General features: G+C 62.1%; 3 protein-coding genes across 7 annotated transcripts; 2 read left to right on the top strand and 1 right to left on the bottom strand.

Annotated features, from left to right (window-relative positions):
• The first annotated feature begins 111 nt into the window (after positions 1-111).
• PYCR3 (pyrroline-5-carboxylate reductase 3) lies at positions 112-4,832 on the top strand. Of its 2 annotated transcripts, none has more exons than XM_058565090.1 (6): positions 112-213; positions 2,188-2,252; positions 2,838-3,017; positions 3,407-3,559; positions 3,896-3,988; positions 4,190-4,832. In XM_058565090.1, exons 1-6 carry the CDS (start codon positions 120-122, stop codon positions 4,370-4,372), a joined length of 768 nt encoding a protein of 255 aa, XP_058421073.1. In that variant the 5' UTR covers positions 112-119; the 3' UTR covers positions 4,373-4,832. The 2 variants fall into 2 exon arrangements, with proteins under 2 accessions (XP_058421073.1, XP_058421072.1); XM_058565089.1 differs by having other exon boundaries at positions 3,347-3,559.
• Positions 4,833-9,244: 4,412 nt separating this feature from the next.
• Positions 9,245-11,742, bottom strand: TIGD5 (tigger transposable element derived 5). Its single transcript, XM_058565062.1, has one exon. It carries the CDS (start codon positions 11,737-11,739, stop codon positions 9,814-9,816), a length of 1,926 nt encoding a protein of 641 aa, XP_058421045.1. The 5' UTR covers positions 11,740-11,742; the 3' UTR covers positions 9,245-9,813.
• A 257-nt stretch (positions 11,743-11,999) lies between these two features.
• EEF1D (eukaryotic translation elongation factor 1 delta) lies at positions 12,000-27,893 on the top strand. 4 transcript variants are annotated; one of them, XM_058565061.1, is made up of 8 exons: positions 12,000-12,244; positions 22,272-22,392; positions 22,788-22,859; positions 26,612-26,711; positions 26,791-26,891; positions 27,044-27,262; positions 27,472-27,666; positions 27,795-27,893. In XM_058565061.1, the coding sequence occupies exons 2-8, from the start codon at positions 22,276-22,278 to the stop codon at positions 27,831-27,833; spliced, it is 843 nt and encodes a 280-aa protein (XP_058421044.1). In that variant the 5' UTR covers positions 12,000-12,244; positions 22,272-22,275; the 3' UTR covers positions 27,834-27,893. The 4 variants fall into 4 exon arrangements, with proteins under 4 accessions (XP_058421044.1, XP_058421043.1, XP_058421042.1 ...); XM_058565060.1 differs by having other exon boundaries at positions 22,269-22,392; XM_058565059.1 differs by lacking the exon at positions 12,000-12,244 and adding an exon at positions 16,768-20,242.
• The last annotated feature ends 18 nt before the right edge of the window (positions 27,894-27,911 follow it).

Here is a 27,911-nt window from a genome sequence, read left to right as displayed (position 1 = left end):
TCCCGGCAGCTAATCGACGAGGACAGGGCGGGGCAACGCAGCCCATTGGCGGGCCGAGGTCGCAGCCGGGGGCGGGGCGCCGTCGCCAATTGGCGGGGGCGGGGCGGAGCGACGGCGAGATGGCGGCTGCGGCGGCGCCTGGTTCGCTGCGGGTGGGCTTCGTGGGCGCGGGGCACATGGCGGAGGCCATCGCGCAGGGCATCATCCGAGCAGGTGGGCACGGCGGGCTTGGGGTCCGTGGGGTGCCTGGGCCCGGGAGCTAGCGGGCGTCCGACACTGGCCCAGTGTGGGAGGGACGGGCTCATCTGCCCGGAAGGACGAATTCCACAGAACGCTGGGCGAGGAGCGAGGGGCCCTCCGCGCAGGGGTCCCGGCCGGGAGCAGGGCCGGGCGGGCGTCGGCCAGGGCGGAACGCGGACCCTCCCCCCGGGCTCTGCTTCCGTCTGAGAGCACCCAGGAGGGGGTGTGCGAGCAGAGGCTTAGACCCGGCTGTCCCCACAGTAGCCACGAGCCACATGTGGACGTTGAGCACTTGAAATGTGAGTGGTCCGAATTGAGATGTGCTGTGAGTGTATAGAATGAAATATACGCCAGATTTGGAAGATTAAGCACACACACAAAGAGAAAAAGTAACATATCTTAGTAATTTTTAATATTGATCACATGTTGTAAGGATAATATTTTTGGCTGTACTGGGTTAAATAAAATATATTACAATTAACTTCACCTGTTTCTTTTCACTTGTTTAAAGTGACTAGTAGAAAATGTAAAGTTACACATATGGCTGGAGTGGTATTTCTGTTGGGCAGCACTAGCTTAGAGCCTGGGCTCTCCTGGGGGCTTCCTGGCCTCATGCCTTGGCCGAGTTGCTTGACCTCTCTGAGCCTCGGATTTTTTCTTCTGTTTGTATGCCAGCTCCACTCCGGGTGGCACGCTGCCTGATTTCTCCGCCCTATGGACGTCTGAGGCTGGGTAATTCTCCATCCTTCACATCTGGCCTCTCCCCACTAGATGTCAGTAGCACCCCCAGTTGTGACAGCCAAAAATGTCTCCAGACACTCCCACATGTCCTCTGGGCGCAGGGTGTGGGGGACTGGAATCATTCCTGGTTGAGAACCACTGGTTTACAGCAGGGAATGATAATGCTGGTCTAATTCTTTTTTTTTTTTTTTTTAAGATTTTATTTATTTATTTTTCCCCCAAAGCCCCAGTAGATAGTTGTCTGTCATAGCTGCACATCCTTCTAGTTGCTGTATGTGGGATGCGGCCTCAGCATGGCCGGAGGAGCAGTGCGTCGGTGTGCGCCTGGGATCTGAACCCGGGCCACCGGCAGCAGAGCACACGCACTTAACCGCTAAGCCACGGGGCCGGCCCGATGCTGGTCTAATTCTATTCCATAGTATTTAGAAACCTTTATGTGTAGATTATGGGCTGGCTCTCTGCCTTCAACCATATGTCAAAGTCCAAAACCATATGTCAGAGTTCAAAGTCAAAATCATCAGAAAATAGTTTACTGCAAGTCTCAGGTGTTTTACCTGTAAAACCTGGCAGTATCACCTGCCTCGAGGGCTGTACAGATTCAGTGTTGAGCAACACAGTACTGGTGTGTGTAGGCGGTGCACAGCGGCTGTCGCTGTCAGGATTAGTCGGCTCTGTGTTCAGGTTGTGGGATGCATTTCTGCCTTCTTGTTAGACCTCACAGAAATCTAATCTCCCAAGCCTCGTAGCCCATAAACACAGGTGATTTCTACCAAATGGGCACTTAGCCTCCACTTGGATGTCTCGGCACAGATGTACCCCCATCCTGGGGAAGCTCAGCCCCCATTGGGCCTCCCTACCCACCATGTCCTCCCTCCCCAGCCTTCCTGTTCCCAGAGGAGGCAGAGGTCCCTGGGATCTGTGTCCTCACTAGACCAGGGAGGCTCCTGGCCCCTGTGTCCACCAGGGTCTCTGGACTCAGCAGCAGCAGGTGGGTGGCAGTGACTGAGTAGAATCAAGTGGATCTGATTGCCTGTTCCTGGCTGCACAGAGCACCCCTGCCAAGCGCTTGGGTTCTTGCAGAGTCTCAGGCCAGCTCGGGCCAGGACGGCCTAGTATGGCACAGTAAGGGGCAGGCCGGGCTGGCTCCTCCTCCTTCTTCCCACCTCACCTCCTCACCGACTCCCCTGCCTTTGCCTTTCTCTCCAGGAAAAGTGGAAGCTCAGCACGTGCTGGCCAGTGCACCGACTGACAGGAACCTCTGCCGCTTCCTGGTGAGCTAAGGCCCAGCTCTTCTGAGTTGAGGCTTCCTCCAGGGGCCCAGCGTGGCTCTTGGCTCCTGTCCCTCTGAGACACTTCTTGGGGCCAGGGAAGTGTATTTAGCTAAAGTTTTGAGACTGGCTGGGCTGTGCTGGAGAAGGGGAGGTCAAAGGCCAGAAGGAAAGTCAAGGTTGTGGAGGGCCAGGATGGAATAAAGGGGTGTGTGTGTGAGTGTGCGTGAGCGAGTGCACACAAGTGTGTACGTGCGTGTGCATGTGTGCGTGTATGTGCACTTTGGTGCATGCGTGTGTTTGTGTGTGTGTGTGTTGGGGTGGGCAGGGATGGTCACGGGCTCTCACTGGGGTCTGAGGCTCACAGAGGTGCTGACATCAGGGCTCTGAGGTGCATGGTTGGGTTCTGAGCAGGAACAGGTGGTCTGGGTGAGTCTTGGGCATTGGGAGGGGGGTGGTATGGTTATTTGCAATGGGAGGGGCCCATGGGGACCCATGGGAATGCAGGGCGGCCTCCAGCAGGAAGGGCAATGATCTGGGAGGACGCCCCACTTACCCCCAGTCCTGGTCCTGGTGTTCCTGGTGCAGGCTCTAGGCTGCCAGACCACCCATTCTAACCAGGAGGTGCTACAGAGCTGCTCGCTCATCTTCTTTGCCACCAAGCCCCACATCCTGCCAGCTGTCCTGGCAGAGGTGGCCCCTGTGGTCACCACTGAGCACATCTTGGTGTCCATGGCTGCCGGGGTCTCTCTGAGCACCCTGGAGGAGGTGAGTGGCCCATGGAGGTGAGGTGGGAGCTGAGGCTCTGACCTCAGAGTAGGCTCTGATGGCCAGACTCAGCTTCCCAACCCTCGCCATCCCAGACTGGCCCCAGCCTGGGCTCAGCCCTTCAGGATACCAGGTTGGGTGGGACAGGTGGCAGACAGCCTCCCAACCAGCCTGCGGAGGTGGCCAGGTAGCCAAGGGGGCTGGAGTTACGGTTCCTCGTGGTGCCACACCTGGGAAACAGGGAAGGGAGCCTGCAGCTGGCTGAGGTGTGTGCCTGCCTGGCAGGGCCTATACCACAGGCTCCTTGACTCCAGCCTCTCCCTGGCCAGCTGCTGCCCCCGACTGCACGGGTACTGCGGGTCTCGCCCAACCTGCCCTGTGTGGTCCAGGAGGGGGCCATGGTGATGGCACGGGGCCGCCATGCTGGGAGCAGCGAGGTCAAGCTCCTGCAGACCCTGCTGGAGGCCTGCGGGCAGTGCGAGGAGGTGCCCGAGGCCCACGTGGACATCCACACCGGCCTCAGTGGCAGCGGCGTGGCCTTTGTGAGTGTTGTCTCATCCCCCACCCTGTCCCCACAGGCCAGCCCTCAGCAAAGCGGGGCCTTTCCAAGTCCCTGCAACAGCCCCTGCCCTCGGGACCTGATGACTCGGTCCTGGGGCTGCCCGTGAGCTCTGCTCTCCCCGCATCACTGTCTCCTGGCGTTTGAGGCCTGGGAGTGCTCCAGTCAGACCTCTGGGCTCAGGCCTCCACCCCAGACCCTGCGCTGGTGGCTGGTGCTCTGGGCCTTGTTCTTGAAGATTCCAAGCCTTCTCTAGGCTGGGTGCTGTGTCTGGGGGGGAATATGTTGGCTCTGATACCCCCCACACCCCCTCCTACAGGTATGCACCTTCTCCGAGGCCCTGGCTGAAGGTGCCATCAAGATGGGCATGCCCAGTGGCCTGGCCCATCGCATTGCTGCCCAGACTCTGCTGGTGAGTGCAGGCGGCCCCAGGGGAGTGTGTGAAAGGGGATGGGCCCGTGCGCCTCCCAGGAGCCGTGGGAAGGGAGACAGCAGGCCTGAGAAGCCTGAGATCTGGGGCATGCATGGCGAAGCAGGCTACACAGTGGGGGCTGAGCTGGAGAAGGGGCTGCCCACCTCCTGAGTCACCAGCCTCCAACGCTACTCTCCCCAGGGGACGGCCAAGATGCTGCTGCAGGAGGGGCAGCACCCAGCACAGCTGCGGACGAACGTGTGCACGCCGGGCGGCACCACCATCTACGGGCTCCATGCCCTGGAGCAGGGGGGGCTGCGGGCAGCCACTATGAGTGCCGTGGAGGCCGCCACCTGCCGGGCCAAGGAGCTCAGCAGGAAGTAAGGCATAGGTGCTGGATGCGGACCACAGCCCCCGAGTGCCGAGAACAGCCCTGCCACCCCCAGTCCCTCCCTCCCTAGCCCCTTCCCGAGGACTATGGTTCTCTCCAACCTGCAGGAGCCTCCCGGGCTGCTCCCCTTTCCCCCACATGGGGAAATGGGAGGGGACCCCCTCACCAGGGGGGACTTCCCCCCACTGCTGTGGGACAGAAGGCACTCTGGTGATGGCCCACTGTAAGGGGTGACCTGGTTTCTGAGGTCCTGAGCATGGCACTGCTGGTCAGGTGCACGGTGTGGTCAGCCAGTTGGTTGAGGGAGGAGCTGAGCCACTGGCAACAAAAGCAGCCGGGGCGGCCCTTCCTACAGCTGTGTGACTGCAGCCAGACCCACTCCCTCATCTCAGCTCGGTGGCGCGGGGACATACAGAGTGAAGCCAGCGGTATTATGCCACCACATCTGTCCTGTCCCTGGGGTGGCCTGCCACGGGGTGGGGCCCCACAGGGAGCTGGGCCCTGGCCCTGCCAGCCCCTGAGAAAGCGGCTGAGGAGCACACACAGCAGAGGGCCGGGGGTCCTCTGCAGTGTTGCAGTCAGCAGGCGGGTGGAATTGCTGCTCCAGGTCTGGGAGTATGGGCCCTGGCCAGCGGGGGAACACAGGCCTGGCTTCAGCTGGGTGTGGGCCCCTCCCCCAGGCCCTAGGCTCCTGGCGAGTGGCAGGTGGAGCTGGCCCTTGCCCCTTCCCTGGGTCAAGAGTCCTGGAGGGTCCCGTGGCCTGGCCTCTGACTGCAGGACTCGGCTCTTCACATGTCCGTGAACAGACCAACAGGCGAGGAAAGCCGGGAACTTGGGGCCCAAAGCAAGACCTTGGGGCCTTTGGGTCTGAGGCAGGCTGCCTGCAGCTGTGTCCCCTGCACCGCCCCCAAGGCTCACTGGGGCCTCCCCACCCCACGCAGGCCCCGGAGTGCTGGAGCCCCTCGCTTCCACCAGTGGCTCTTGAGACCGCCAGCCACGTGGTGGACAGAGGCTTGGGGCCATTCTCGCCCTGCCACCTCCCAGCTGTGAGACTGGAGGCAGATGAATCTCCCGTCTGTAAGATGGCGAGCACGCTGTGCCGCAGTGCTGCTCCTTGCTCACCACCACGCCCTCTGCACCCCACCCGCCGCCTGCCCACTCCCTCCCTGCCAACCTGCAGTCCCATAGGCCGTCCTCTCCCCACCCAGCCAGCCCCAAGGTCAGCCCCTTCCCTGGGCCTCTGGCTCCCAGCCTCCTCTTGCCTTGTCTAGGCAGGCTTGGCGGGCTGGCCTGCCCTCCACCAGCGATGGCTTGGCCTGACTCTGGCCTCTCCACTTGTTGAAGTCAGCCTGAGTCCATTTCCACATCCAGGTTCTTTATTTGTGAGACGGGAATAAAGATGCTGTCCTATAGCAGAGTGCCCAGTATTTAATTGGCTGATAAAACCAAATTCCAAGTGCCTGGAAGTGCGTCTCAGCCAAGGCCTGGGACGTTGGGCTCAGACAGACCTTGGAGCTGGTGGGGTGCAGGTGGTGTGGGGGGCAGAGGGCTGTACGTCACCGTCACCTGAGAGCTCTGCAGGGGCAGGATCGCTGTCTTCTGCTGTGCCCAACCTTACCTTCAGCTGGACGTCAGGGGTCCCAGCCATGCATCTTCCAACAGAATCCCTGGGGACTGGGGTGGGCTCAGAGTCTGCCCAGCCCTGCCCCAAGCAGGCCACTCCCTGAATGAGAGGCACCTGGGTGAGCCCCTGGCCCTGCTGGAGGGGCAGCTGTGCCCCAGCTGGTGATGGCCTGTGACAAGACTTCTTGATTCAAGAGGGCCCACCCAGCCCAAGGAGGGTAGCTGTGGGGGGGCAGGGTCACAGCCCAGTCGTCGGCCAGCCAAGTTTCTTCGTCTTATACTGCAACACTGAAATTACTTTTTCAAGAAACTGGTGGATATGATAATGGTTTCTTATGTCATCAATGTCCCGTTTTTATACTCTCCACCTTTTCAAGTTCTGAGGTGTTCTAGATCCGAGCACTGGATCAAGAGTTACAAAATAAGACTTTAGAACAGGGATGCATATGAAGTTGACATGTTCAACCTTTATTATAAAGCGCATCGGGCCATCTGACCAGGTGAACTCCACCGTCAGCGAGGTCAGGTGGGAAAGGGTCCCTCCACAGAGCATGCACCCCACAAGCCCACAGTCCCCAGACACGCCACTGGAGCCACGCTGCACCCGTGGGCACCCCCAGGCTGGGAACAAACGGCTCCGCACAGCATTCCCACCTGCACTCTGCCGGACTGGGGGCCCTTGAGGATGGCCCCAAGCTTGAGGGCACTGCCCTTCCTCACAGCACGCTCTGGTGTTTCCTCCACAGCCCAACTGACGTGGGAGAGGGTCACTTCCCAAGCATGCAGCCCCTCGGCCGGGCCGTGTTTCTCAGACGGGCTCCCTCTGACTGCCGCAGCCTGGTCTCCCCCTCCCAAACATGCAGACCGGGGGTGGTTTGAGCAGAAGCCTGCACCTAGCTCATCCTTCCATCGTCAATGCCTTCCCTTTCCTGGCCCACTACCAAGCATACTGGGTGAGCTCTAACAATGACCCTAAGGACCACTTTTTGGAAGAACAATGACCTTCACCACCTTGAGTATTCATCAAAGGGCTGTGAACAGGAGGGGGAGAGGCCGGCAGCTGTGTCCCTGATACCTCCCAGGCTGCGGCAGTCCCCACTCCTTTAAGGGTGTGCCCTCGACGGCAAGAAACCCAGTTTCAGTGCCTGGCACTTGGCAGGCAGGCAGACAACAGCTGCTGAAGGAATTCCAGCAGCATCGACTAACAGCCCTCCCCCAGTGCCATCCACCCTTCACTCTCCTGTTATCACAAACCAGGGGGCACGATCCAATGCCCCAGGCCCAGAGGATAACAGCAGGGAGGGGCAGGCCACCCTGCTGGGGACTGCTTCAGCCCTTCTCCTGCAGAGACAGACTCTAGGGTCTCTCTCGGGAAGCCTCTGGCCAGGCTGCCCCATGATTTCACACTGAGCTGAGCCCAGGGAAGTGGATGACTGTGAGATGGGATGGGGCCCTGGGTTCCCGCCTGCTGTCTATTTAATGCCGCAGACCCTGGAGATCATGAGGATTCAATCCTTGCTGGGGATCCCCTCAGGGCCAGGCACCCTGGCAGAGCAGCCTTTTCCACATGTCAGGGGCCTGCAGCCTCCCCCCGCAGCACGCACAGGACACCAGCACCTCTGTTCTGTTCTAGGTAAGAGACACTGTTAGAGGCCCAGCAGCTCCAGACCCATTTGACAGGCACTCTAGCTCCTCAAGGCCCCAGGCCTCATTTATACAGTGCCCATCCAGGTGTGCAGCCTCCATTCCCCAGAGGGGAGGGGGCTGGTACGACGTGAAATAGCTTGGAGAGAGGCAGGTAAGAGGTCCTGTTCCTGACATCAGTCTCAATACCAACTCCAGCCTCCCCTGCCTGGGCCCATAGAGGGATAGACCGGGAAGGAGGACTCGAGATGCAAGCCTTGCCAAGAGGGGGCAGTGCTGTTGAAGGCTGAAGGGCCTTCAACCAGAGGCCGCCCTGGGCTGTGTGTCAAGCCCCGGCCACACCCTCACTTGGAGCCCACCCGGGCCCTGAAGTCTGCCTTACCACACACCCCCTCACGCAGGCCTGGCAGAGTGGACGCCTAGCAGGCTGGCCATCAAGACCAGGAGCTCCCAGCCCTGGGTCCCCTGGTCGCCATCAGCTGGACTTCCTGAAGTCCATGCCAGCTGCTTGGGTTAGAGACCCAGGGCCAGCCTGAGAACCAAAGGCTCATCTAGGTGTCCAGGCTCAAGAAGGCTGGAAGTGGAGGTGCCAGATGGGCCCCAGCAGGCACGGCTAGAGGTTGCTGCCCCGCACCTGGCTAGCCAAGCCTCGCTCATCTTGCTCCCAAATTTTCCACACCTTCTCTCAGCTTTCAGATTTGAGATATATATATACGTATATATTTTTTGACTGGGACCACTTTTAACGAAGAGTTTATGTTCTTGGACTCACGTGGAAATTGCCCTGGGGGCTCACTCCAGCTGCGCCATCGCAGTGCACGGCCATCCCTCCCATAAATATACCGCCTTCTGCAGCCTCTGCAGTCTCAGACCACTAGGAGGACATGGGGTAGGTGCGAATGAGGGAGAGCCGAGAGGCAGGCAGAGCCCAAACCCGGCCCCCTGCCCCTCATAACAGCTCTGGGCAGCATCTCTGCAAAGGCAGCCCCCCAGGAGGCATGGGCATCTCTTGGCCTCAGACCACCAAAGGGATTCTGAATCTAGAGCTGGACAGTAACACGAGCCCTCTCCTCCCTCTTTCAAACTGTGCCACCCAGAAGCCCAACTCCTCGGATCACAGGAAGCAGCTCCTCAGCCACACCCTTGGCAGTGCCAGCAGAGGTAAGGAAGCCTGGGGCACAGGCCGGGGCGGGAGGAGCCCTAGAGGGGTGCTAAGGCACTGCAGGATTGTCCCAGCACGGCTGTCAGTGCCGCAGACCTGCTCTCGGATAGATGGGATGGCTCTAGGCCCTGGGGCTGGACAAAGCGGGCTCTGGCTGGTGGGGGAGTCAAGGCAGCTTGTCCAGTTGTTGGTCAAGTCACCAGGGCCCAAGTCCAGCTGCTCACCAACCCCACAGAATAAGAGAACTGTTCAGATGGAATTTTCTTAAGGAAAATTAAAAATCTGGGTGGAACAAAAGTCTACACTCCCTGCCACATCCAGAACCTCAGGAGGCCCCAAGGGCTGGGCGCCGTCCTCTCTTCCCAGCCCACAGAGCCAGCCTCTGAGACCGGCCCCAGGCTGGGGACTGAGACACCACCTGGATCCCTATGAAGAGTATCTGTAAAAACAGTTTAATGCGCTAAAAACAAAACCGAGTAGTGTGCTTCCTCGCTAAGATGATCTCAGGGCTGTGGTTCAGGAACCATGTAGCACTAGGGCTCCGGACAGACGGGGGTGCCGGGCCCTTGTCCAGTGCAAGTCATGGGCCACTAGGAGAAGGGCAGGAGGTGCGGACAGGCTCGGGGCTGGAAGCCTCAGCCCCACAGGGGGCGGGGCGGGCACACAGCCAACTGCTCTCTGATAAGTGCTGTGGTGTGTGTGGCAGGCATGCGTGCGGGGAACCATGTGAAGACCGCAGACCCAGCGCATGTGCTTGCCCAGAGAAGAGGAGCGTGAGCCTGGGCGGCTCTTCTAGCCCCCCCAGGAGACAGGACCAGTGGAGCGGGATGACCTTTCACCAACAGAGCCCCTCCAAGACAGGCTGGGCTTTGACCCAGGACCCCGAGCCACGGTGTGGGTCACCCCAGGAGAGGGGAGGAGGGGAGATGGGGAGACCATGTGTGTCCCCTCCCTCCAAGTGCAGCAGAAGAAAGGCCACTGGGGGGGCCCCTCGGGCAGGCTTGGTCACACCCCATCATCAGGGACTGCCAGAGAGGGCCCAATGCCCCCCAGCCTCCGGGCCATGCTGATGAGTGAGCGCAGCTGAACCAGCTTCAGTGGCCCCACCTCCCGGGGGTCCTGGTTCTCCAGCCACCGCAGAGCCGTCTCCAGACCCTGAACAGCCTCCCCAGCGGTGGGCACGGTGGCCTCCTCCTCCTCTCCACCCCCCAAGACAAACGGTAGGCTGGCTGGAGGTGGAGGGGCCACAGGGGCCAGCGCAGGGGGCCGGCCGGGGCCTGCCTCCTCTCTGCCGCTGTCGGGCAGCCCCCCATCATCGTCCAGGTGCAGCCACTCGGCCACCTCCTCGGGTGCCAGGTGCTTATAGGCCAGGGCTGCCAGGTGCGTGAGGTCACTGAGCACCCTGCTGTGCTCAGCAGCCTCCTCGGCCTGGCTGGCCAGCTGCCCAGCACACTCCTCTGCTGGCCGGGGCTCAAAAGCCGCCCGCAAGCCCAGGAGCCAGCAGCGCTCGATACTGCCCGCCTGCACCAGGTCCCAGGAGAGGCCGGCCAGATGGAGCATGTCTTTGAGCATGAAGCTGCGCATGAAGTCCAGCGGGGAGCCCCCCGCACAGGACACGGCCAGCCGCAGCAGCTCCCGCTTGTACAGCTGCTTGAAGGTGGCCACCACCCCCTGCTCCAGCGGGGCAGGGATGTGCGCCCGGCTGCTGCCCTTGGACAAGAACAGCACCCGAACGGCCCCGTCGGGGGTCTGCAGCTCCTCCGGGGGGCCGAGGGACTCAGGCCGACACCGCCTGGGGGTCTCCTCACTCTCCTCTAGGGTGGGTATCCTGGCCGCAGGGCTCGGGCAGGGCGGGTGGGCGACCAGCAGCACGGCCTTCTGCTGCAAGCAGCTGCGGCGCAGGTAGCGCCTGACGCCCGGGACGAACTCCTCAAAAAACCAGCCCCGCAGCAGCGGGCGACTCAGCCAGGCGTCGGGGCTGTAGCGGTAGGAGGCCGGGAATTTGTCCTGGTTGTGGTGGCGCAGGCTGGGCGGGTCTGGCAGCTGCCCGATGACCAGCGGCTTCAGCTTGTGGCTGCCGGTCAGGTTAGCGGCCAGCAGCACCGTCACCCGGTCGCCCCGCCAGCGCCGGCCGCAGCCCCCCGTGCCCAGGGGCGCGGCCTGCTCCGGAAGCAGCTTCCAGTAGAGCCCGGTGACGTTGGCGTTGTAGATCTGCTCGTCGCCGTAGCCGCCCTCGGCGGGGGGCGGCTGGGCCGGGGCGCGGTCCTGCAAGGGGCCGGCGCCGGGGGGCTGCGCGGGCTCCTGCTTGACTGGCGGGCCGGGCGCGGGGCCTGCGGCCGGGGGCTCGGCCTCGCCGTAGATGCGTTGGCTGGAAATGCCGTGGCGCTTCTGCCAGCGCCAGAACCAGCCGTGGCTGGCCTTGAAGGTGCACTCGGGCCCGTAGATCTGGCGCGCGAAGGCCTCGGCCTGCGCCTGGATGAGCGGCCCCGACAGCGGCACGCCGTGCTGGCGCAGCGCCAGGAACCAGGAGTAGACGGCGCGGTCGATCTCCTCCTCGTTGGCCAGCCGCATCTTCTTGCGCTGCGTGCCCACCTCGCCGCCCAACTGCTCCAGGAACCAGCGCAGCTTGGGCTCGTCCTTGAGCCAGCCGCGCAGCGTGCCGCCGGGCACGCCGAAGTCGCGGCACACGCTGGCCTGCCGCTCGCCGCCCTTTACGCGCTCGATGGCCTGCAGCTTGTCCTTGATGGAGTAGGCCTTGCGGAAAGCCATCTTCACAGCCACGCGGGGCCGCGGCACGGGCGCGGGGGGCGGCGGGCGCGCGGCAGGAGCCGGGGCGGGCGCAGGGGGCCGCGGCAGCTGCGCGGGGCGGCCGGGCGGGGGGCGGCGGCCGCGGCGCGGGGCTGGGCGGGCCGGGGGGCCCGCGGGGTACATGGCGGCGGCGGCGGGGGCGGCGGGGGCGGCGGGGACGCGGGAGCCATACGCCCGCCGGGCCGGCCGCGCGGGGCGGGGCCCTGGGGGCGGGGCCGGCCGGGCCCTCCCCTTTGTCTCGCCGGCTCGCGGCGCAGGCGCGCTGAACCCGCCGGGCCCGCCTTCCCCGCGCGTCATCGGGCGCGTGCCGGCCGGATGAGTCCACCGGACCCGCAGCGGAGGGGGGCCGGGCGGGCTGCGGCCTGCTCCCAGCTGTTTGCTGCGGCCCTTCCGGGAAAGAGCGAGCCCCGCGGGGTCTCCTGCCGGCTTCTGTCCTCGCTGCCGCGGAGATCTCGCGCGGGGGCTCTGGCGGCGAGGCGGGCGTGCGCGCGGGCTTCCCCCGCGTCCCCGGCCCGCGCGTGTGGTCGGGCCCGGGCTTCACTTCCCGTGCGCGGCGGACAGCCCTCTCTTTCCTTGGACTCCCGCGCCGCCGACCCTGGTCTTTGGTTGCCGCGTCCTCGGTTGGCGTGTGAGTACCGCGGCGCGCGTCAGAAGGGGCCGCCCGCGCTGCCGAGGCCCCAGGATCGGGGCGGGCGGCCGGGGCTGCGCCAGGGACTCCGCGCCGTGGGGGACCGGGGCTCCAGTGCGGCGGGCCCGGGGGGAGTGCAGAGGGCGGGCCCGCGGGCCACGTGGCCGGACTTCTGCGGCGGCCCCGGCGGGAGGGCGGCCGCCGGGTGCCCGGCCGCTTTGGCCCGTCTGTCTCGGTGGGTGGCAGGAATATCTGCCCAGCTGTGGCCCGTCCTTTGTCCAGCACGCGTTTATTAAGCACCTACTGCACTTCGGCTCGGGGCCCCGGGGGACAGGCGCGGGGCCCATCCTTGTGGACCCTCGACGGCTCACGAACGCGGGAAGGAATAAGGACGTGATTGCTGAGTGGCTCAGAAGAAACACAAAGGGTCGTCTGAGAGTGACTCGGGGTCTTGACTTGGATAAGGTGGTCCAGGCAGGAGGCGACGTTGAAGCTAGTCTTTGAAGGAGGGGGTGATGCCTTCCTGAGAAATGTGCACTTTAAGTGGACAGAGGAAGAGAAAGGCTCACGCTGGAGCCAAGGGGGTGCAGTGGGGTAGGGGCTCACTGGAGGCTGCACATCAGAGTTTCCAGAATGAAGGGCTCCCCAGCGCAAGAGAACTGTTAGTGTAGCTGAAGTTTGGGGTGGTTCCTGCTTGAAGGAGGAGGGCCTCTTAAGTTGACCCTGGCATGTAACTCTTCTGGGAGAGTGGGCCTGGCCTGGGGTGGGGAAGGACGCCTTGTCTTGCATCTTACATTGCGGGGCTTCTGCAAGAGCAGCTCTGACTCTCCAGTCATCTCTGGGTACCCTGAGCCGCCGCTAAGTGGGCTGGTTTGAATGCGATGTGGTCTGGTTCTTCCTGAGCCCTCCAGTGCCCAGCCCTGTGGACAGGGTGTCTTCTGAAAGTGCCTTCTCCCGGAGCACTGGGCACACACACTCTTAAGGAATAGGTTCCCTGGGTCCCCTCTGCAGGGCGGTTAGTCTGGACTCGTGCCAGTCCTGGGGGATGCTCTTCAGGCTGGGCCTCCATCTCCTCACTGCAGCATGAGTCTGCAGTGGGGTCACAGGAGCCCAGGGCAGAGTGAACACTCGGCCACTGGTGCCTTCTCTCCACAGTGGGCCTGGGATGACTGCCATCTGGAGAAGCCTGGCCTGGGGCTGTCCCCCTTGGCTTTGCTCCTGGGTAGCGCGATGAGGCCCCAGGGTTCAGCACAGGTGGGCAGATGTGCTCAGCTAGTATTTTTGTGAATGAAGGTTTCTTGAAGGTGATGATTTATCAAAGATCAAAAAAAAGAATACCTTTAGCATGTTGTACACTGGTGTCAGCTTTTCAGGGACCACAGGCGGGAAATGCTGGGGTGGGCATTTGTTGAGCCCTGGCCCTACACAGATAGTTTAAGATGATGTGTGTGTTCAGAGCGGGCAGTGAGACACTTTTGCAAAGCACTGGCACTGCAGGGGGACTCAGAGTCCTAGTTTCTCCAGTCCTGTCTCCCAGCTGTGTATGGAGCTTGGAGACGCACACGTGAGGTGTTGGGTATATGCAGAAGGTTGAAGAAACATGTCCAGGACTGGAGTCGCCCCCAGGGAAGGGGGCGCAGGGGCCAGGCTGGTCAGGTTAGGCCAGGGCGCCACAGGCTAGGACAGAAATAGAACTGGCAGGCTATGGCATTTGAGGGAGAACATTGTTGCCTGCTGGGCCTGCGGTGGGGTGACATGGGCAGCCACAGTGTGAGCCCAGAGTCTCAGGGTGCAGGGGCCCCCTTCCTGCCAGGAGGGCAGGTGGTGTTTCTGAGTGGGGCTGAGATATCCAGGAGTCGGAGGTAGGAAAGCATCTGAGTAGGAATTTTGGGCTGTGGAGTTCCTCCCTAAAAAAAGGCAAAGGGTACCACTCGGTACATGGCTCCCCTGTGGCTGGAGCTGTGCTGTCCTGTGTCACTACCCTGTGTGGCTCTTCTCATTGACTAAAACGTTTCAAGTGCTTGTGGCTGCCGTCAGACATTGCAGATACAGGAAGCTCCATTATGCAGCACTGGTCCAAGCCATGCCAGCTGGGGGATCCAGAGAAAGCTGAGCTGGCCAGCCGACCCCATTCCCCCCCGAACACCTCATGCCTGCTTCTGCCGATTCCCACTTCCTGTGGAAGGTGGGTGGAGATCTTTGACCCCGGGGTGGACAATCTGGGAGCTCCTTCATGTGTGTGACTCCGATGAGGTAACAGGCACAGGGCTATCTGAGGCGATGTCCAGAGGATGGGAAGGTGGTGTGGAGGGCAGAGCCAGGGGAGGGGCCAACCCTCCCAAAAACCTTCCCTGTTCATCGCCCCAGCTCACGGAGCCCTCTGGGCCCTGGCACTGTGGTGGGCACAGCACTCCCAGGCCACGCCATCGCCTTCCTTCAGGGCCCTCCAGCCAGGAGTGTCCTGGGCAGGGGCTGCTGCCAGGTTCCCTGTGTTGGCACCACAAGAACTGCCCTCCCAGCTTGGCAGAGGCTGGGCCCACGAAGGCTCTGCACACACTTGGAGCATGTGTCCACCTCAGTGCAGGCATGAGAGTGACTGCGATGGGGACTGGGCTAGGAGAGTCACGGAGGAGGGGCTGTCTCTGACCAGGACCACCTCTGCTGCATCGGCTGCTTTCTCCACGGGTCCCGGTGGCCAGGCAGGGCATGATCCCTCTGGGGCCTCCCAAATCTCAGGCCCCCACAAACCTTGGGCAGCGCCCCCTCTTATGGGAGAGGTCTCGACGTGCCTGATGGATGGACCAGGGTTGGGCCTTGGTGGGGGGCAGCGCAGCTCTTCACCCTGCAGGTGAGTGAGGGAGCAGGCGCCAGCAGACTGCAGTCCAGTCTGGGAGCAGAGAGCAGGGAACCCTGAAGCTACTCTCCTCTGGGTCCTTGCTCTGGTATTTTCGAGCTTTCTTCCCGTGCTCTGCTCTGTTACTGGCTAGCCTCTGCTGTTGTTGCCTGGAGAAACTGCAGGAGGGGAGGGTCCGAGTTCAGGGTCCTTATTGGAGACCTATAGGCTTGCATGTTTGTGTCCACAAAAAACTTGCTTTTCTACCAGAAGAGGTGGACTTTCACCTCAGCAGGTCCTCATGGAACACGGGAGCACTCAGGGACGAGGGAAGTCAAGGAAATAGAGATGGCCCCTGGCATCTGAGACACTGGGGGGCTGTGCTGGCTGTCCTGGGAGACCCAGCGGCAGGGCAGGGGGCCAGGAGCACCCTGCTGCACCATCCTGCAGTGTCCCTGTGGGTGCTATTGGCCCCTGTCCTGCCTCTGGCTTCACGCCCGGAGGCGCTCCGCTGCACTCAGCTGTCTGTGGCCAGCCTCCCCAGGTGACACTCTGCCAGCAGGAGTGGCTCACTGCAATGTCTGCAGAGAGCCCTCTTCCTGCCAGAGCCTGGCTGCCCCCTAAGAAGCCCTAGGGGTGGGTGTGGTTCCTGCAGGGAGGCCTGCCCCGGGTTTCCTGGATCTCTGTGCACTCCCGTGGGGCAGCCACTTCCCCTTGGGACCATGTCCTCATGTCTGCCCCGCCCCGCAGGGCACCTTGTGTGTCCCATCAGTGACTTGATGCTGGCGCTGAGTGCCTGCAGTGTGGGGGGACAGGGGAGGGCAGGGGCCTGGGCGGCAGAGCTCCTGTGGGAGAAGGGAGATGGATCCCCAGGGCTCTGGTCCCTGAGCAGTGGGGAGGGCCTTGGGGCAGCACAGGGCACTGTGCCCAGCAGGCCTTCCCAGAGCTGGATCCGCCTGTGGCTTCCTCAGCTCCTAGGCTGCCCTCTTTTGTGGCTTTGGGGCGGGGCACCTAGCATCTCCGGGCTGTTTCTGCATCTGTGAATGTGTTAATAGCTCTGTCCTTTTGTGCTCAGCGGCAAGACTTTGTGTCCCTGAGACCCTTCCGTATGAACCTGTGGGGATGGTGGCACTCTGCCCCAGTAGTGGTCCTGCTGAGGGAGAGGCCCTGTCCCAGCGTGGGCACTGGGGCTCGGTGGCTGCTGAGATCCCTGGAGTGGTCCTTGTCGTCTTCACCTTGTCTAACAGCCTGGACCCAGTGGTAGCTCGGGGGCTTGACTGAGTGGGGATCCACTTTGCAGCTCCAGGTGGACGGTGGGGGCGCTCGGGGTGCTGGCTCACCGCTCCTCAGGTGGCCTCAGCTCAAGTGAGGAGCAGGGGGAGGGGTGCTCAGATGGTGCTCCCGGGGCTGCCTGGGCTCCAGCTAACGGGAACCCCAGGAACTGCCCATTTCAAGTGATGGTGGAGCGGCGCTGTCCTGAGTGGGTGGACTCGGCCACCTCTGGGATGTGGTGCTGGGTCTCTCTGGTGCTCCCCTTCTGCCCCTTGCACCAAACGCGCCTCCATGCCGCCTCACCATGCAGCTTCTGAAGAGGCCCTAGAGCCTGCTTGGGCCCCCCTTTCTGAGCGCCTGTAACCTTGCTGCTTTCTCTTCATGCTGCCCTAGGAGATCAAAGTGAAAGTAAGTACCCACCTGTCTCATGCCCCTGTGTCCCCTTCACCTGAGCCAGGGAACCCTGACCCGGCTGTCGCTGCACCCAGGGAGTCCCAACACCTGTGCCTCCTGAGAAGCGGCCTACCCTCCTGAGCAGAGCCTGGTCTGATGTCAGGAGCCAAGGACAGCGTTTAGGCCAATAGGGTCTGGCAGGGCTCCGGCACTGGGGGGCTCAGCCTAGAGAGCAGAGCTGAAGGGGCTGCTCTGCACCTGCACTGCTCTGTGAGGGTCCACTGGGGGCTTGGCACCAGACAGGTCGGGGGCAGACAAGCCCTGCCCAGTAGGCCAGCAGCCCGTCAGGGACAGTGGGTGATGTCACAATGCCCTGCCTCCTGGGCACACGCTCCTGCCTCCCACCACTGTCTCTGCCGTCAGCCTGGCCTTGGTAAGTGCTGCCGCCAGCCTGGGGAGGAACGTGCGAGGGGGCGGCCCAGGGACCTTTCCAAGCCTGGGGCCTCTGTCCGTGGCCTGGCTCCTTGCCAGGATGGCATCAGAGGCCTGTGGCATGTGCCATTAGAGGCTCCTGATGCACCCCTTCAGAGTACAAGGGGACTCGCCTCGAAGTCCTAGGCGGGCATGGGACTTAGACAGCAACACGGCCCTCGGGGTAAGTGGAACCAGGTTTTGGTTTTGTTTGGAGGTGTTGGGAAAGGGACGTAGACCCTGCAGTAAGTAGGGGGCAGGGTTTACCATCCAGGCTGAGAGGTTGCCCCCCACCCCGAGACTTTGTCTCCTGGGGGAGAGGGCCCAGCAGGGGAATGCCCCATGGGCCAGCGGATCTGCCCTCACCTAGGCTCCACCAAATGGCCCTACCGAAGCAGGGGACAGTGCGGGTACCCTGAGGGAAAGCTGCTCAGCCCCTGGCAAGTCAGCTCCTGGGTGCTAGTCAGCTGGCCTGGAGGCTTCTGCTTTGGGGAGCAGTGCAGATCTGTGGCTGGGAAGGAATCCTGTGCTGGTCACAGCCACCCCTCTAGAACAGGCCAGCCAAGTGTGAGCTTGGGGACCCTAGGTATGTCCTAAGAGCACACTGGCCTCCGGGGCTTTCTGGGCCTGAGCTGCTCCTGGCCAGAGGCTGCAGTGGCCCAGACCCCTTGGTTCTTGCTGAGTAGGGTGGTCGGCAGAGCAGGGGCCAGCGTTTCCACAGCACCGTGCCTGGGAGTGGCGGGGCCCTGTGGCGGCAGTAGGATTGGCGTACGGCAGGGGACAAGGCCATTGCCTCGTGTGGCTGATGGTGCATGCTGTCTTGCGTGGGGACAGCAGACAGCTAAGGCCACTCTAAGCTGGAGGGGTCACCACCTCCAGCGAGGAAGCTGAGGGTCCTGGGGCAGAGGCTTGTGCACTGGCCACAGCGGCAGGTGAGGTGCAGCGTCCCCTCACCTGCCTTTCAAACCATCCAGTGCTGAAACAAGGGGAGGGGTCCCCCCGTCCTCGGTCTTGGAGATTCCCACGTGGCCCCTCTGGTTCAGGTGCCGTCAGAGGTGTGAGCTCATGGCCTCCTGCTGGGAGGAGCTGCAGCTGACCAAGGAGCCTGGCTCTTACTCGCTGCCTGAGCCACTGGGCTCCTTTCCTTTTAGATGGTCACCAGCATCCTCCCTGGTGTCTCCCCTGATGTCGTCTTGAGGGAGTGGGCACTCTTCTGCTCTAGGCTGCCCACTGAGAGGCTGTCCTTTGTCTAAGACCCTTGGCAGCTCCCCTTGGAGCATGTGCTGCTCTGGGTGGTGGGGTGGCCGTGGCGGGTGTGGGTGACCCAGAGGCAGGGTGCACCCTCGGGGCCATCCTCAGAGACAGCCAAGTGCATTTCTGTAAGACAGAAGCACTAGCAAGGCCTCAGGGCAGGCAGCCAGACTTAGCAAAAACATGGAACATCCAGATAAAGTTTCAGATGAACAGTGACTAACTTTTCAGTACAGCTGTGTCTCAAATGTTTTGCAGGACTTACTTATTCTAAAAATTATTTGTTGTTTATGTGGAAGTCAAATTAGCTGAGTGTATCCTGTGTTTTGTCTGGCAACCCTCCTTGGAGATTCTATGAGAAAAGGTTTCTGTGGCTAAAGAGGTTTGGAAACAGTGTTCTCGAGACCCCTCTGGAGAGCCTGGGTGCATGTTAGATTGGAGGAGACAAGTTGTGCAGTTCAAAGAATACATATATACACACGTGCATGTATGTATGTGATGTGTCCCCTGCTTTGTTGAGTTCCCCGTGGGTTTGACTGTGGTCCTTGCATGTTAGCTCATGGCACCCGCACTGGGGAGTGTCCCTAGGCCCTGCCAGCCCCGCCAGTCAGGCTGAGGGGGTGCAGGGGCGCTGTCTGCGGGGCCTGCTGTGTTGCAACTGCCTTCTTGTGCTTGCCTTTTAACGCTGCGCGGAAGATGAGGAGCGTGAAGACCTCCTGTGGCCTGGAGACCGTCTGGGAGGACAAGCAGAAGTATGGCGAAGCCGAGCGGCGCTTCTATGAGCACGAGGCCACCCGAGCCGCCGCCGCCGCTCAGGAGCTCATCGCCGAGGCGCCAGCCATGAACGGGCCCGGTCAGGAGGCCACCGAGGAGGCAGAGGAGGTAGAGGCCCCTGACAGCAGCAGCAGGGGTGACCCCGGGAACAAGCCCCTGCAGAAGAAGAGGAAGCGCTCCCCGAAGAGCTGGCTCGGCCATGTGGACCCCTCCCTCGTGGGCCTCTCGGCTGACCACGTCTGGCTGGACAAGCCACTTTTCGACCAGGCGGAGAGCTCCTACCGCCAGAGGCTGGCAGACGCGGCTGCCAAGGCCACCTGGCTGCCCGCCCTGGCCCCCCGGGGCCCCTGCACCCACGGAAGCCAGGTGGCCTGCCACCACGTGACCTGGGGCATCTGGATCAACAAGTCTTCCTTCGATCAGGCCGAGCGGGCATTCGTGGAGTGGTCTCAGGCCCTGCTGCTGGCCACAGAGGGGAGCGGCAGGCAGGGGGCTCCCAACACAGGCCAGCGTGAGGCCACCCCTGACCTAGCCCTCGCCCACCGGCCCAGCCCACTGGGCAACGGCCAGCCTCCACTGGGAAGCTTGCAGGCGCTAGTGCGGGAGGTGTGGCTGGAGAAGCCCCGGTATGACGCGGCCGAGAGGTGCTTCTATGAGGCCCTGTTTGACGGCCACCCCCCTGGGAAGGTGCGCCTGCAGGAGCGAGCCAGCCAGGCCGACAATGCCAGGCGGGGCCGCAGAGACCGGCGGGGCCGCAACGCTGTGGGAAGCAAGCGGGCTGGGCCGCGGCGGGCCGACGGGGAGGCCCCTTCTGCCCTGCCTTACTGGTACTTCTTGCACAAGGACGCTGAGGCCCCCTGGCTCAGCAAGCCTGCCTACGACACTGCGGAATGCCGCCACCATGCTGCCGAGGCCCTGCGCGTGGCCTGGCGCCTCGAGGCTGCGTCCCTGGCTCACCGACCTGGTGTCTGGTCTGGCCTGTCCATGTCCAGCCTGAGACCCAAGTAGGAGAAATGTGCTGGCCGGTGTCTGGCCTGGGCTTGCCCAGACTGGGCCCCCAGTGCTCCCCTCCCGGCTGCGGCAGGGCTCTCCCTGAGGCTCCTAGACCCAGCTAAGCTGGATGCAGGAGCAGGTTGGGCGGGGGTAGCTCTCTGTCCCTGGGGCTCTGTCGCGTCTAGGGTCACCCCTTGAGGGTCACTAAGTTCTGGGCTGTTGGGGGAGGGAAGGGGTCAGCACAGGGCTGAATCTGGCCTGTCTAGGGTTCCCCTCTTGGCCAGGTCACTCCCAGAGTCCCCTTTGGCTGTCACAGTCAGGGTAGGGGGAGCGTTGAGGGCTCTTGGCCCCTGAGCCCCACTGGGGCAAGGCGTGGGATCCGGGAGGCCCCCGCCTGCCCCTCCTGGCCCTCATCTCCTGCAGCCCTGGTCGTTCGTAACTCCCTCTCAGGTAAGGTGGGTGTCTCGGGTACACCAGCATGTGGCCAGTGGAGCGGCCTGAGTGAAGGACAGCCACTGGGCGAGGCTGACTTGCCTTCAGCCTGGGGACCCAGAGGCCTTGCCCCAGGACGGTTTCATGCAGCATCGGCAGTGGTCTCTGGAGGCCAGGGGCGTGGAGAACTGCAGGGGTGTGGACAGGCGAGTGCCTGGCCACGGAAGAGGTCCCCCAGCTAGCTGGGCCCAGGCAGGTGGGCAGAGAGAGCTGCCGGCAGAGGGAAGACCGGAGGTGCAGCAGTGGGGAAAGGGCCTGGGTGCAGGCGGCCATGCAGCAGGCTGGCCAGCAAGACTTGGAGAGGCCTCCCTGGGCCCCAGTCTCCCGGCAGGAGCCCCTTGGCTCCTTGATGGGATTGGATTTGCTGGTTTGACAGGATGCAGGCCTTGATGTGAGGCGCAGGGTATGACACTCATCATGGAGGAGTGTCCCCCATCAGGCAGTGGAGGGGGGAGTGTGAGGCTGGAACCCTGTTCACGGTGGCCTGGTTTCTGCTCATGGCAGGGAGAGTGTGGGGTGGAGGAGAGTCTTGAGACCCAACCCCCCTCTCGTCACCGAGGGGACACTTGGCGAGGTCCAGTGATGACCTGGTGTCCTGGGCACAGAGGATTGGCAAGATTGAGTCTGTTTCTGTTGCATTCAGTGAGGAGCAGAAGGGGCTTCGGCTGTCCCGAGTCAGTGGACTTGTTCTCTGAAGGGCCAGGGAGCGGGGAGTGTGGGCTCTGTGGGCCCAGGGCTGTGGCAGCTCCTCCCCCAGCTGAGCGGTGGGAAAGCAGCAGGAGCAGGTGAGCGTGGCCGTGTGCTGGTGCTACCATCTGCAGAAACAGACAGTGGTTGGGTTTGGCTCCCAGGCTGTAGTTTGTCAGCCCCTGGTCTCTGGTCTCGAGACCCCAAAGAGCTTTTATTACATCTGTTGATTTTTACCACATTAGCAGTTAATACAGAAATGCTAAAGTGCTTATTCATTGAAAAAAGATAAGAAGCTTGTGACATGTTAATAATGTGTTTTCATGAGAAATGGTTTTCTGTAACAGAAAAATTCAGTGAACAGAGTGGCCTTGTTTTACGTTTTTGAGAATCTCTTCAGTGTCTGACTTAATAGGAGGCAACTGGGCTCCTGTCTCTGCGTTCAGTCTGTTGGTGTGCATTGTCTGATGTGAATCCAGCCTCACATAGACAGAGGTGTGATTGGAGAAGGGAGGACCTTGGGGACCCCCAGAGGTTCCTGGCCACACTTTGAGATCCGCTGGTCTCAGGGACGGGCCTGGGGACCGCAGGCCTGAGCGCTGAAGGAAGTCTGCTTGGGGTGGGGGGGCAGGGAGTGGTTGGCGGGGGCTTACAGGCTCAGTGCTGTCCACATTGAGAGCCACTTGTGCTCTGTCCTGGAACCTGGAGCCCTTATCACCCAGGGACTGGGACAGCCTACCCTGCACCCTTGGCGTCTGGCCTCTTGGAAGGCACACTCGTGCAGGCCAGGCCTGGGGCCTGTGGGGAGGTGCCGCCTCCTCCCAGCCAGGCTCTCTTAGTCTCTCCTCCCCCTCCCAGCAGGAAAATGGCCACAAACTTCCTAGTGCATGAGAAGATCTGGTTCGATAAGTTCAAATATGATGATGCAGAGAGGAAATTCTACGAGCAGATGAACGGGCCTGTGGCTGGCTCCTCACGCCAGGTAGGGACTGCGCTTGGGGCCGCCGGCTGGCTCTGCTCCCAGGTGCTGGGGGCAGGGTCTTTGGAGGGGTGGCCCTGCCTGGCTCCTGAGGTGCTGGATGGGCTCTGGTCCCAGCATGGAACAGTACACTCCCACTCTCTCCCAGGCTGCCGGGGCCGGTAGGCACCCAGGTGCCCATCAGGATGGCACAGGGCTCGGCTGGGCCTGCAGACTGGCCGCACCTCAGGCCCTGTTGTCACGGCCACAAGACTCCGGCCCCTTCTACTCCTCGCTGTCCCGCTGAGCTTTAATCTGCGCAGCACTTTCTTGCTCTCTTCACATGAGGGTCCTTTTTTTTTTGAAATCAAATTTTTTTAATGAAAGAAAAGACTCAGTTCTTTCTGCACTGTCTGCAGGAGAACGGCGCCAGCGTGATCCTCCGAGACATTGCGAGAGCCAGAGAAAACATCCAGAAATCCCTGGCCGGAGTGAGTACCCACGGCCCGCGTACCCGCAGGCTCGCACTCGGCACTGCCGCCCTCAGGCCAGGCTGTGGATCTGACATTTCCCCCGGTCCTGCTGATTGTTTTGGTTCTTTGGGGCAAAGTTAGGGTGGGGTGTGCAGTGCTGTGGCCTGAGGGGACGCAGACCTGACCCAGACCACCCCAGGAGACGTTCTTACTCCTGCCTCCTTGCCCTGCCTCTCTCACCTGCTTGCTGGCGGTCACCCGGGACGCCCTCCTGCCCTCGCCCTGGCCGCTCGGGTGGTGCCAGCCCTGGGCTGGCACTGTCCTCCTGCAGGGCACGTTCAGCGGGCACGCGCCTGGAGGCCTTTTCCTTCCTGCTTGCTCCCTGCACAGAAACAAATTCGGTGGGAGGCCGGGTCTACCACGCTTCCTCCCTTCCCCCTTAGGGCTTGCCCTCCCCAGAGAGATGCTTCGTGGGGCGTGTTGAGGTCACATAGACTCATAGAATCGGCACTATCGTGAATTTGAGGCCCAGAGAGGGGCCGTTGGCCCAGCTCGGCCTCCAGGCCCCAGTTGAGATCAGGAGAGGAGCTCTGCCTGCGGCCTGGTGGGGGAGGTGGGCCCTAGCAGGTGGCAGACCTGCTGTTCCGCCTGCCTGGCCAGAGAGTCAGGACCTCCTCCTCCCTCTGGGACGCAGGGTGGTATCCCAGACTTGAGGGCCAGGTGTCAACAGAGCTGTGTTCCTTCTGGAGAGCCTAGAAGAGAATCCGTTTCCTTGTCTTTTTTGACTTGGAGAAGCTGCCCACATTTTTTGGTCTGTGGCTTCTGGCCAGCAGTGTCCTGACCCTGAGGTTGGCTTTGGTCACCTTTCCTTCTCTGTCTCCTGCCTCTCTCTTATGTGGACCCACCTGGATAATGCAGGATAATCTCCCCATCTTCACATCCTCCACTTTCTCACACCTGCATAGTCCCTTTGACCATGTGAGGTCACTTCTCTACAGGCTTTGGGGATAAGTGTGTGGACGTGTTTGGGAGCTTTCTGTCAGCCACAGCTGGTTCGGGCATACTGACCCCTGGGCGATAGGCTGGGCAGCCCTGGGCGGGTGACCCCAGGAGGTGGTACCACCAGTCTGCCCAGCAGGCCCTGCTTTGTGCTCAACCTCCACTTGCTCCTACTTTGCTTTCTGCCCACCAGCCCTACATCCCGCCTGCCACCCTCTGCTTGCCTGACCATGCTCAGGCCAGGCAGACATGAGAGCGAGGTGGCACAAGCTCTTTACACCCACGCCAGGCGTGTTGGGCTCCAGTGCTCAGAAGGCTGGAACCAGAGGGCTTCTGGGGCTGCAGGAACTCTTCCTCCTCTGGCGCTCAGGGGGCCCTGGCTCTGTTGGGGTCCTCTGCTAGGTCTTGGTCTTTGGGGAAAGCGTGTGGGCATGCTGCTAGAGCTTGAGGACTCGTCTGCTCAGGCGGCCGTAATGTAGCATCACAAACCCTGTGGCTGAAACAACAGACATTTATCTCCTCAGTCTGAAGCTGGAAGTCCAAGATCAAGGTGGGGGCAGGATTGGTTCCTTCTGAGCCGCTCTCCCTGGTGTGCAGACAGCTGTCTTCCCGTGTCTTTACATCATCTTCCCTCTGTGCGTGTGTGTCCAGATTTCCTCTTACAAGGATACCAGACATTGAATTAGGAGCACTCTAATGACCTCATTGTAACTGGATTTCCACTGTGAAGACCCCTTCTCCAAATACGCTCCCCTTCTGATGCTGCTGGTTAGGGCTTCTGCGTGACCTTTAGAGGGGCATTGTGCAGCACAGAGGGGCCCAGGAAGGACACTGCTGGCCCAGCCCCAGGCTTGGATTGGGTGGGGTGGAGCTCAGCGGACACTGGGATTTGAAAACCCGAAGGTTCCTGGACATTGTGCATGGTGCCAGGTATGGGGTGGAGGTTCTGGATTCAAAACCTTGGTTTGTGGCACTGCCCCCTGAGGCTACAAGGTGGCCGCCTGTGACAGCTGTCATGGGCTATGACTGGACTGGGTGGCCTGGGCCGGTCTCACTGAGGCTGGGGTTTGGGGCCCTGGGCTCCTTGGCTTCCTCTTTCCCTGCCTGAGTCTGAGTGGCAGGTGCTAGGGCGTGGGTGGGGGCATAACTTCATGGAGAGGCCTGGTGGCATGTACAGTGGCATGTAGGGCCAGGTGGGGCCTTGCCCAGAGCCTGCACCCTTGGGATGCATCAGCAGGTGGTCCCCGCTCAGTGTTGTCACCAGGGCTGGGGCCAACACGTGGGGCAGCAGGCATAGCAGGACAAAGGCTTGAGGCGCCAACCTTCCCCCCTCCCACCTGCTGCCAGGACCTGGCTTGTTTGCCTGGCTGGCAGTGAGCCCCGGGAGACGGGGCTGTGGGGGGCCTGCTGAGACAGGAGCCGGGCCCTCACGCGCAGGCTGGCGCAGGGGTAGGAGGGTGGTTGGGGCTTTGTAGGGAATGGGAGGCTCTGAATTTCGTCCGTGTGTGATGGAAGCTGTTGGAAGATCTTGGTGGAAATGGCGTTGGGAGTTGAATGCGTGAGAAATGGGCTGGAGGGGAGGTCACCACATGCCCAGTGGTGGTGGTGGGCCATGACTTGGGTGAGGGCAGTCAGGTGGAGGACCCTCTGGAGAAGACAAGTCCAGCACAGCTTTCCAGTGTGAGCTGCCATTTACTGACCACAGGAGGAGGCTGGGGATGCCCGCCTCCGTTGAGCTGAAAGGAGAGGAGTGGCATGAGCAGAGCCCACCCCAGTATCATGGCGGCTGGTCAGTGACCCTTCCCCAGCCACGCTTCACCCGGCCACCCTTGGCTGGCTCTGCCTCAAACAAGGGAATGGGAGCTGGTGCGTCACGGGACAGTGTCGGCCTTGCGTTGCCCATTGGTCCACGGGCAGGAAGCTGGGTGCCCATTGGGCTGTCCTCCCTGGGGACCTTTAGCTTCTCCGTGGGGTGTACAGAGCAGGGGAGGAGGCCACATGGGTTGCCGTGTGGCTGCTTGGCCAGCCCAAGCCTCAAGGTCATTATTGTGATTGGACACCAGAGGGCAGTAGCAGCTCTTGGGAAAGAGCCAGGTGGACCGTGTCCTCAGAGCCATTCCACTGGGTTGCGGCTGTGCCGAATGATCCGCACGTGTGCATGCAGGCCCCTGGGTGTAATGGGCTGAGCTGTGGCCTCTGCGGGTGAGCTCATTGGGCAGCACTGCTTGGGTCAGACGATAGGGGCTCCCAGTCAGGGAGGAACCAGGGAGGCTGGCGGCCAGGTTTGGGGCCCCAGTCACCCAGCACCTTCAAGGGCAGGCTTGGTGAGGCAGACAGCCGTTGCGTGGCCCGAAGGAGGCAAGGGGCTGTGCTGGCCACTGTAGGGTGGCTGCCCATCCACAGGTGTGCTCCTTCCTGCTGCCCTCACTGGCCACTCAGCCAGTCTCCCCTCCAGTTCCCAGTCCCACTAGGCCCCAGGCCAGGCTGCCCCTGGGCCTGTAAGTCCCCCACTTCTTCCCGCCCCGGGAAGCGGCAGCTGTGGCTCTCAGCTCCGCACTGTCTCCCTGATGGGGCTGTCCTAGGCCTTCTGCCTTCTGTCCTGTGCTTCCTGCTTGACTGAGAATGTCACCATGTCTCCAGGGCTTCCTCCCCCTCGCCTGACCGGAGCACAGCAGTTGGACCCGGCTGGGCTCTGCTTCTGAGTGGCTGTGAGTCAGGGGGATCCTAGGAGCAGGCTGGGGCGCTGAGCCCTCCCTCCCTCTGCCTTACAGAGCTCAGGCCCTGGGGCCTCCAGTGGTCCTGGCGGAGACCACAGTGAGCTCGTCATCCGGATTGCCAACCTGGAAGTGGAGAACCAGAGCCTGCGAGGCGGTGAGGCCCTGGGCCTGATGGGTGGGGGGACCCCACCCCAGCCTCTGCCGTCTGACCAGCATTCCCTTTGTTCCTGCAGTGGTGCAGGATCTGCAGCAGGCCGTCTCCAGGCTGGAGGCCCGGCTGAGTGCGCTGGAGAAGAGCTCGCCCGCCCACCGGGCGACAGCCCCGCAGACCCAGGTACTCACCTGGGCCCCCACGCCTCGCCCTGCGGAGGAGCAGGAGGCCAGGAGAGCCTCCACCCCCTGTACGGGCTGGCACAGGCAGCAGTGAGGGGCTAGAGGCCTGGGGCCCTGGCTGGGTGGGTCTCAGCCTCCCCTCCCCCTTGGCAGCACGTGTCTCCCATGCGCCAAGTGGAGCCCCCCACCAAGAAGGCAGCCACCGCGGCGGAGGATGACGAGGACGATGACATCGACCTGTTTGGCAGCGATGAGGAGGAAGACAAGGAGGCCGCCCGGCTGCGGGAGGAGAGGCTGCGGCAGTACGCTGAGAAGAAAGCCGAGAAGCCTGCGCTGGTGGCCAAGTCCTCCATCCTCCTGGACGTCAAGCCTGTGAGTGGCTCACCTGCAGCCCTCCCCCTGCCCTAGGGTTCTGGTGGGATCTGAGCTGCATTTGCAATCTTGGGCTAGGAAGGGAAACGCAGGGGCACGGCAGGTGTGAGCTGACTGTTCTCAGGGCCCTTTGAGAACTGCTGGGCTGGAGGGGGCTCCCCAGTGTCTGCAGGCTCCTGACCCCAGACCCTCCTCCCCCTTACCCGCAGTGGGATGATGAGACGGACATGGCCCAGCTAGAGGCCTGCGTGCGCTCCATCCAGCTGGACGGGCTGACCTGGGGGGCCTCCAAGCTGGTGCCCGTGGGCTACGGCATCCGCAAGCTGCAGATCCAGTGTGTGGTGGAGGATGACAAGGTGGGGACCGACCTGCTGGAAGAGGAGATCACCAAGTTCGAGGAGCATGTGAGTGGGCGGGCCCACCTCTGGGGGAGTGGGTCCCCAAATGAACCCCTGGCTGGGCAGGTGACAGGAGCAGGTGGGCCTTTGGGAAACTGGGCCCCACGTGACCACAGCCTCCCTCCTCTCCTCAGGTGCAGAGCGTCGACATTGCCGCTTTCAACAAAATTTAAGCCCTGGCACTGGGCCTGAGCGAGTGAGGTCCTACCGCCATTAAACACTGAGATTCTGGCTCTCTGGCTCCTGTCCTG

The sequence above is a fragment of the Diceros bicornis genome, chromosome 21 (assembly GCF_020826845.1).
Source record: "Diceros bicornis minor isolate mBicDic1 chromosome 21, mDicBic1.mat.cur, whole genome shotgun sequence".
NCBI lineage: Eukaryota > Metazoa > Chordata > Mammalia > Perissodactyla > Rhinocerotidae > Diceros > Diceros bicornis.
The sequence above is the reverse complement of the archived record's forward strand: the minus strand, read 5'-3'. Positions and strand labels throughout refer to the sequence as shown.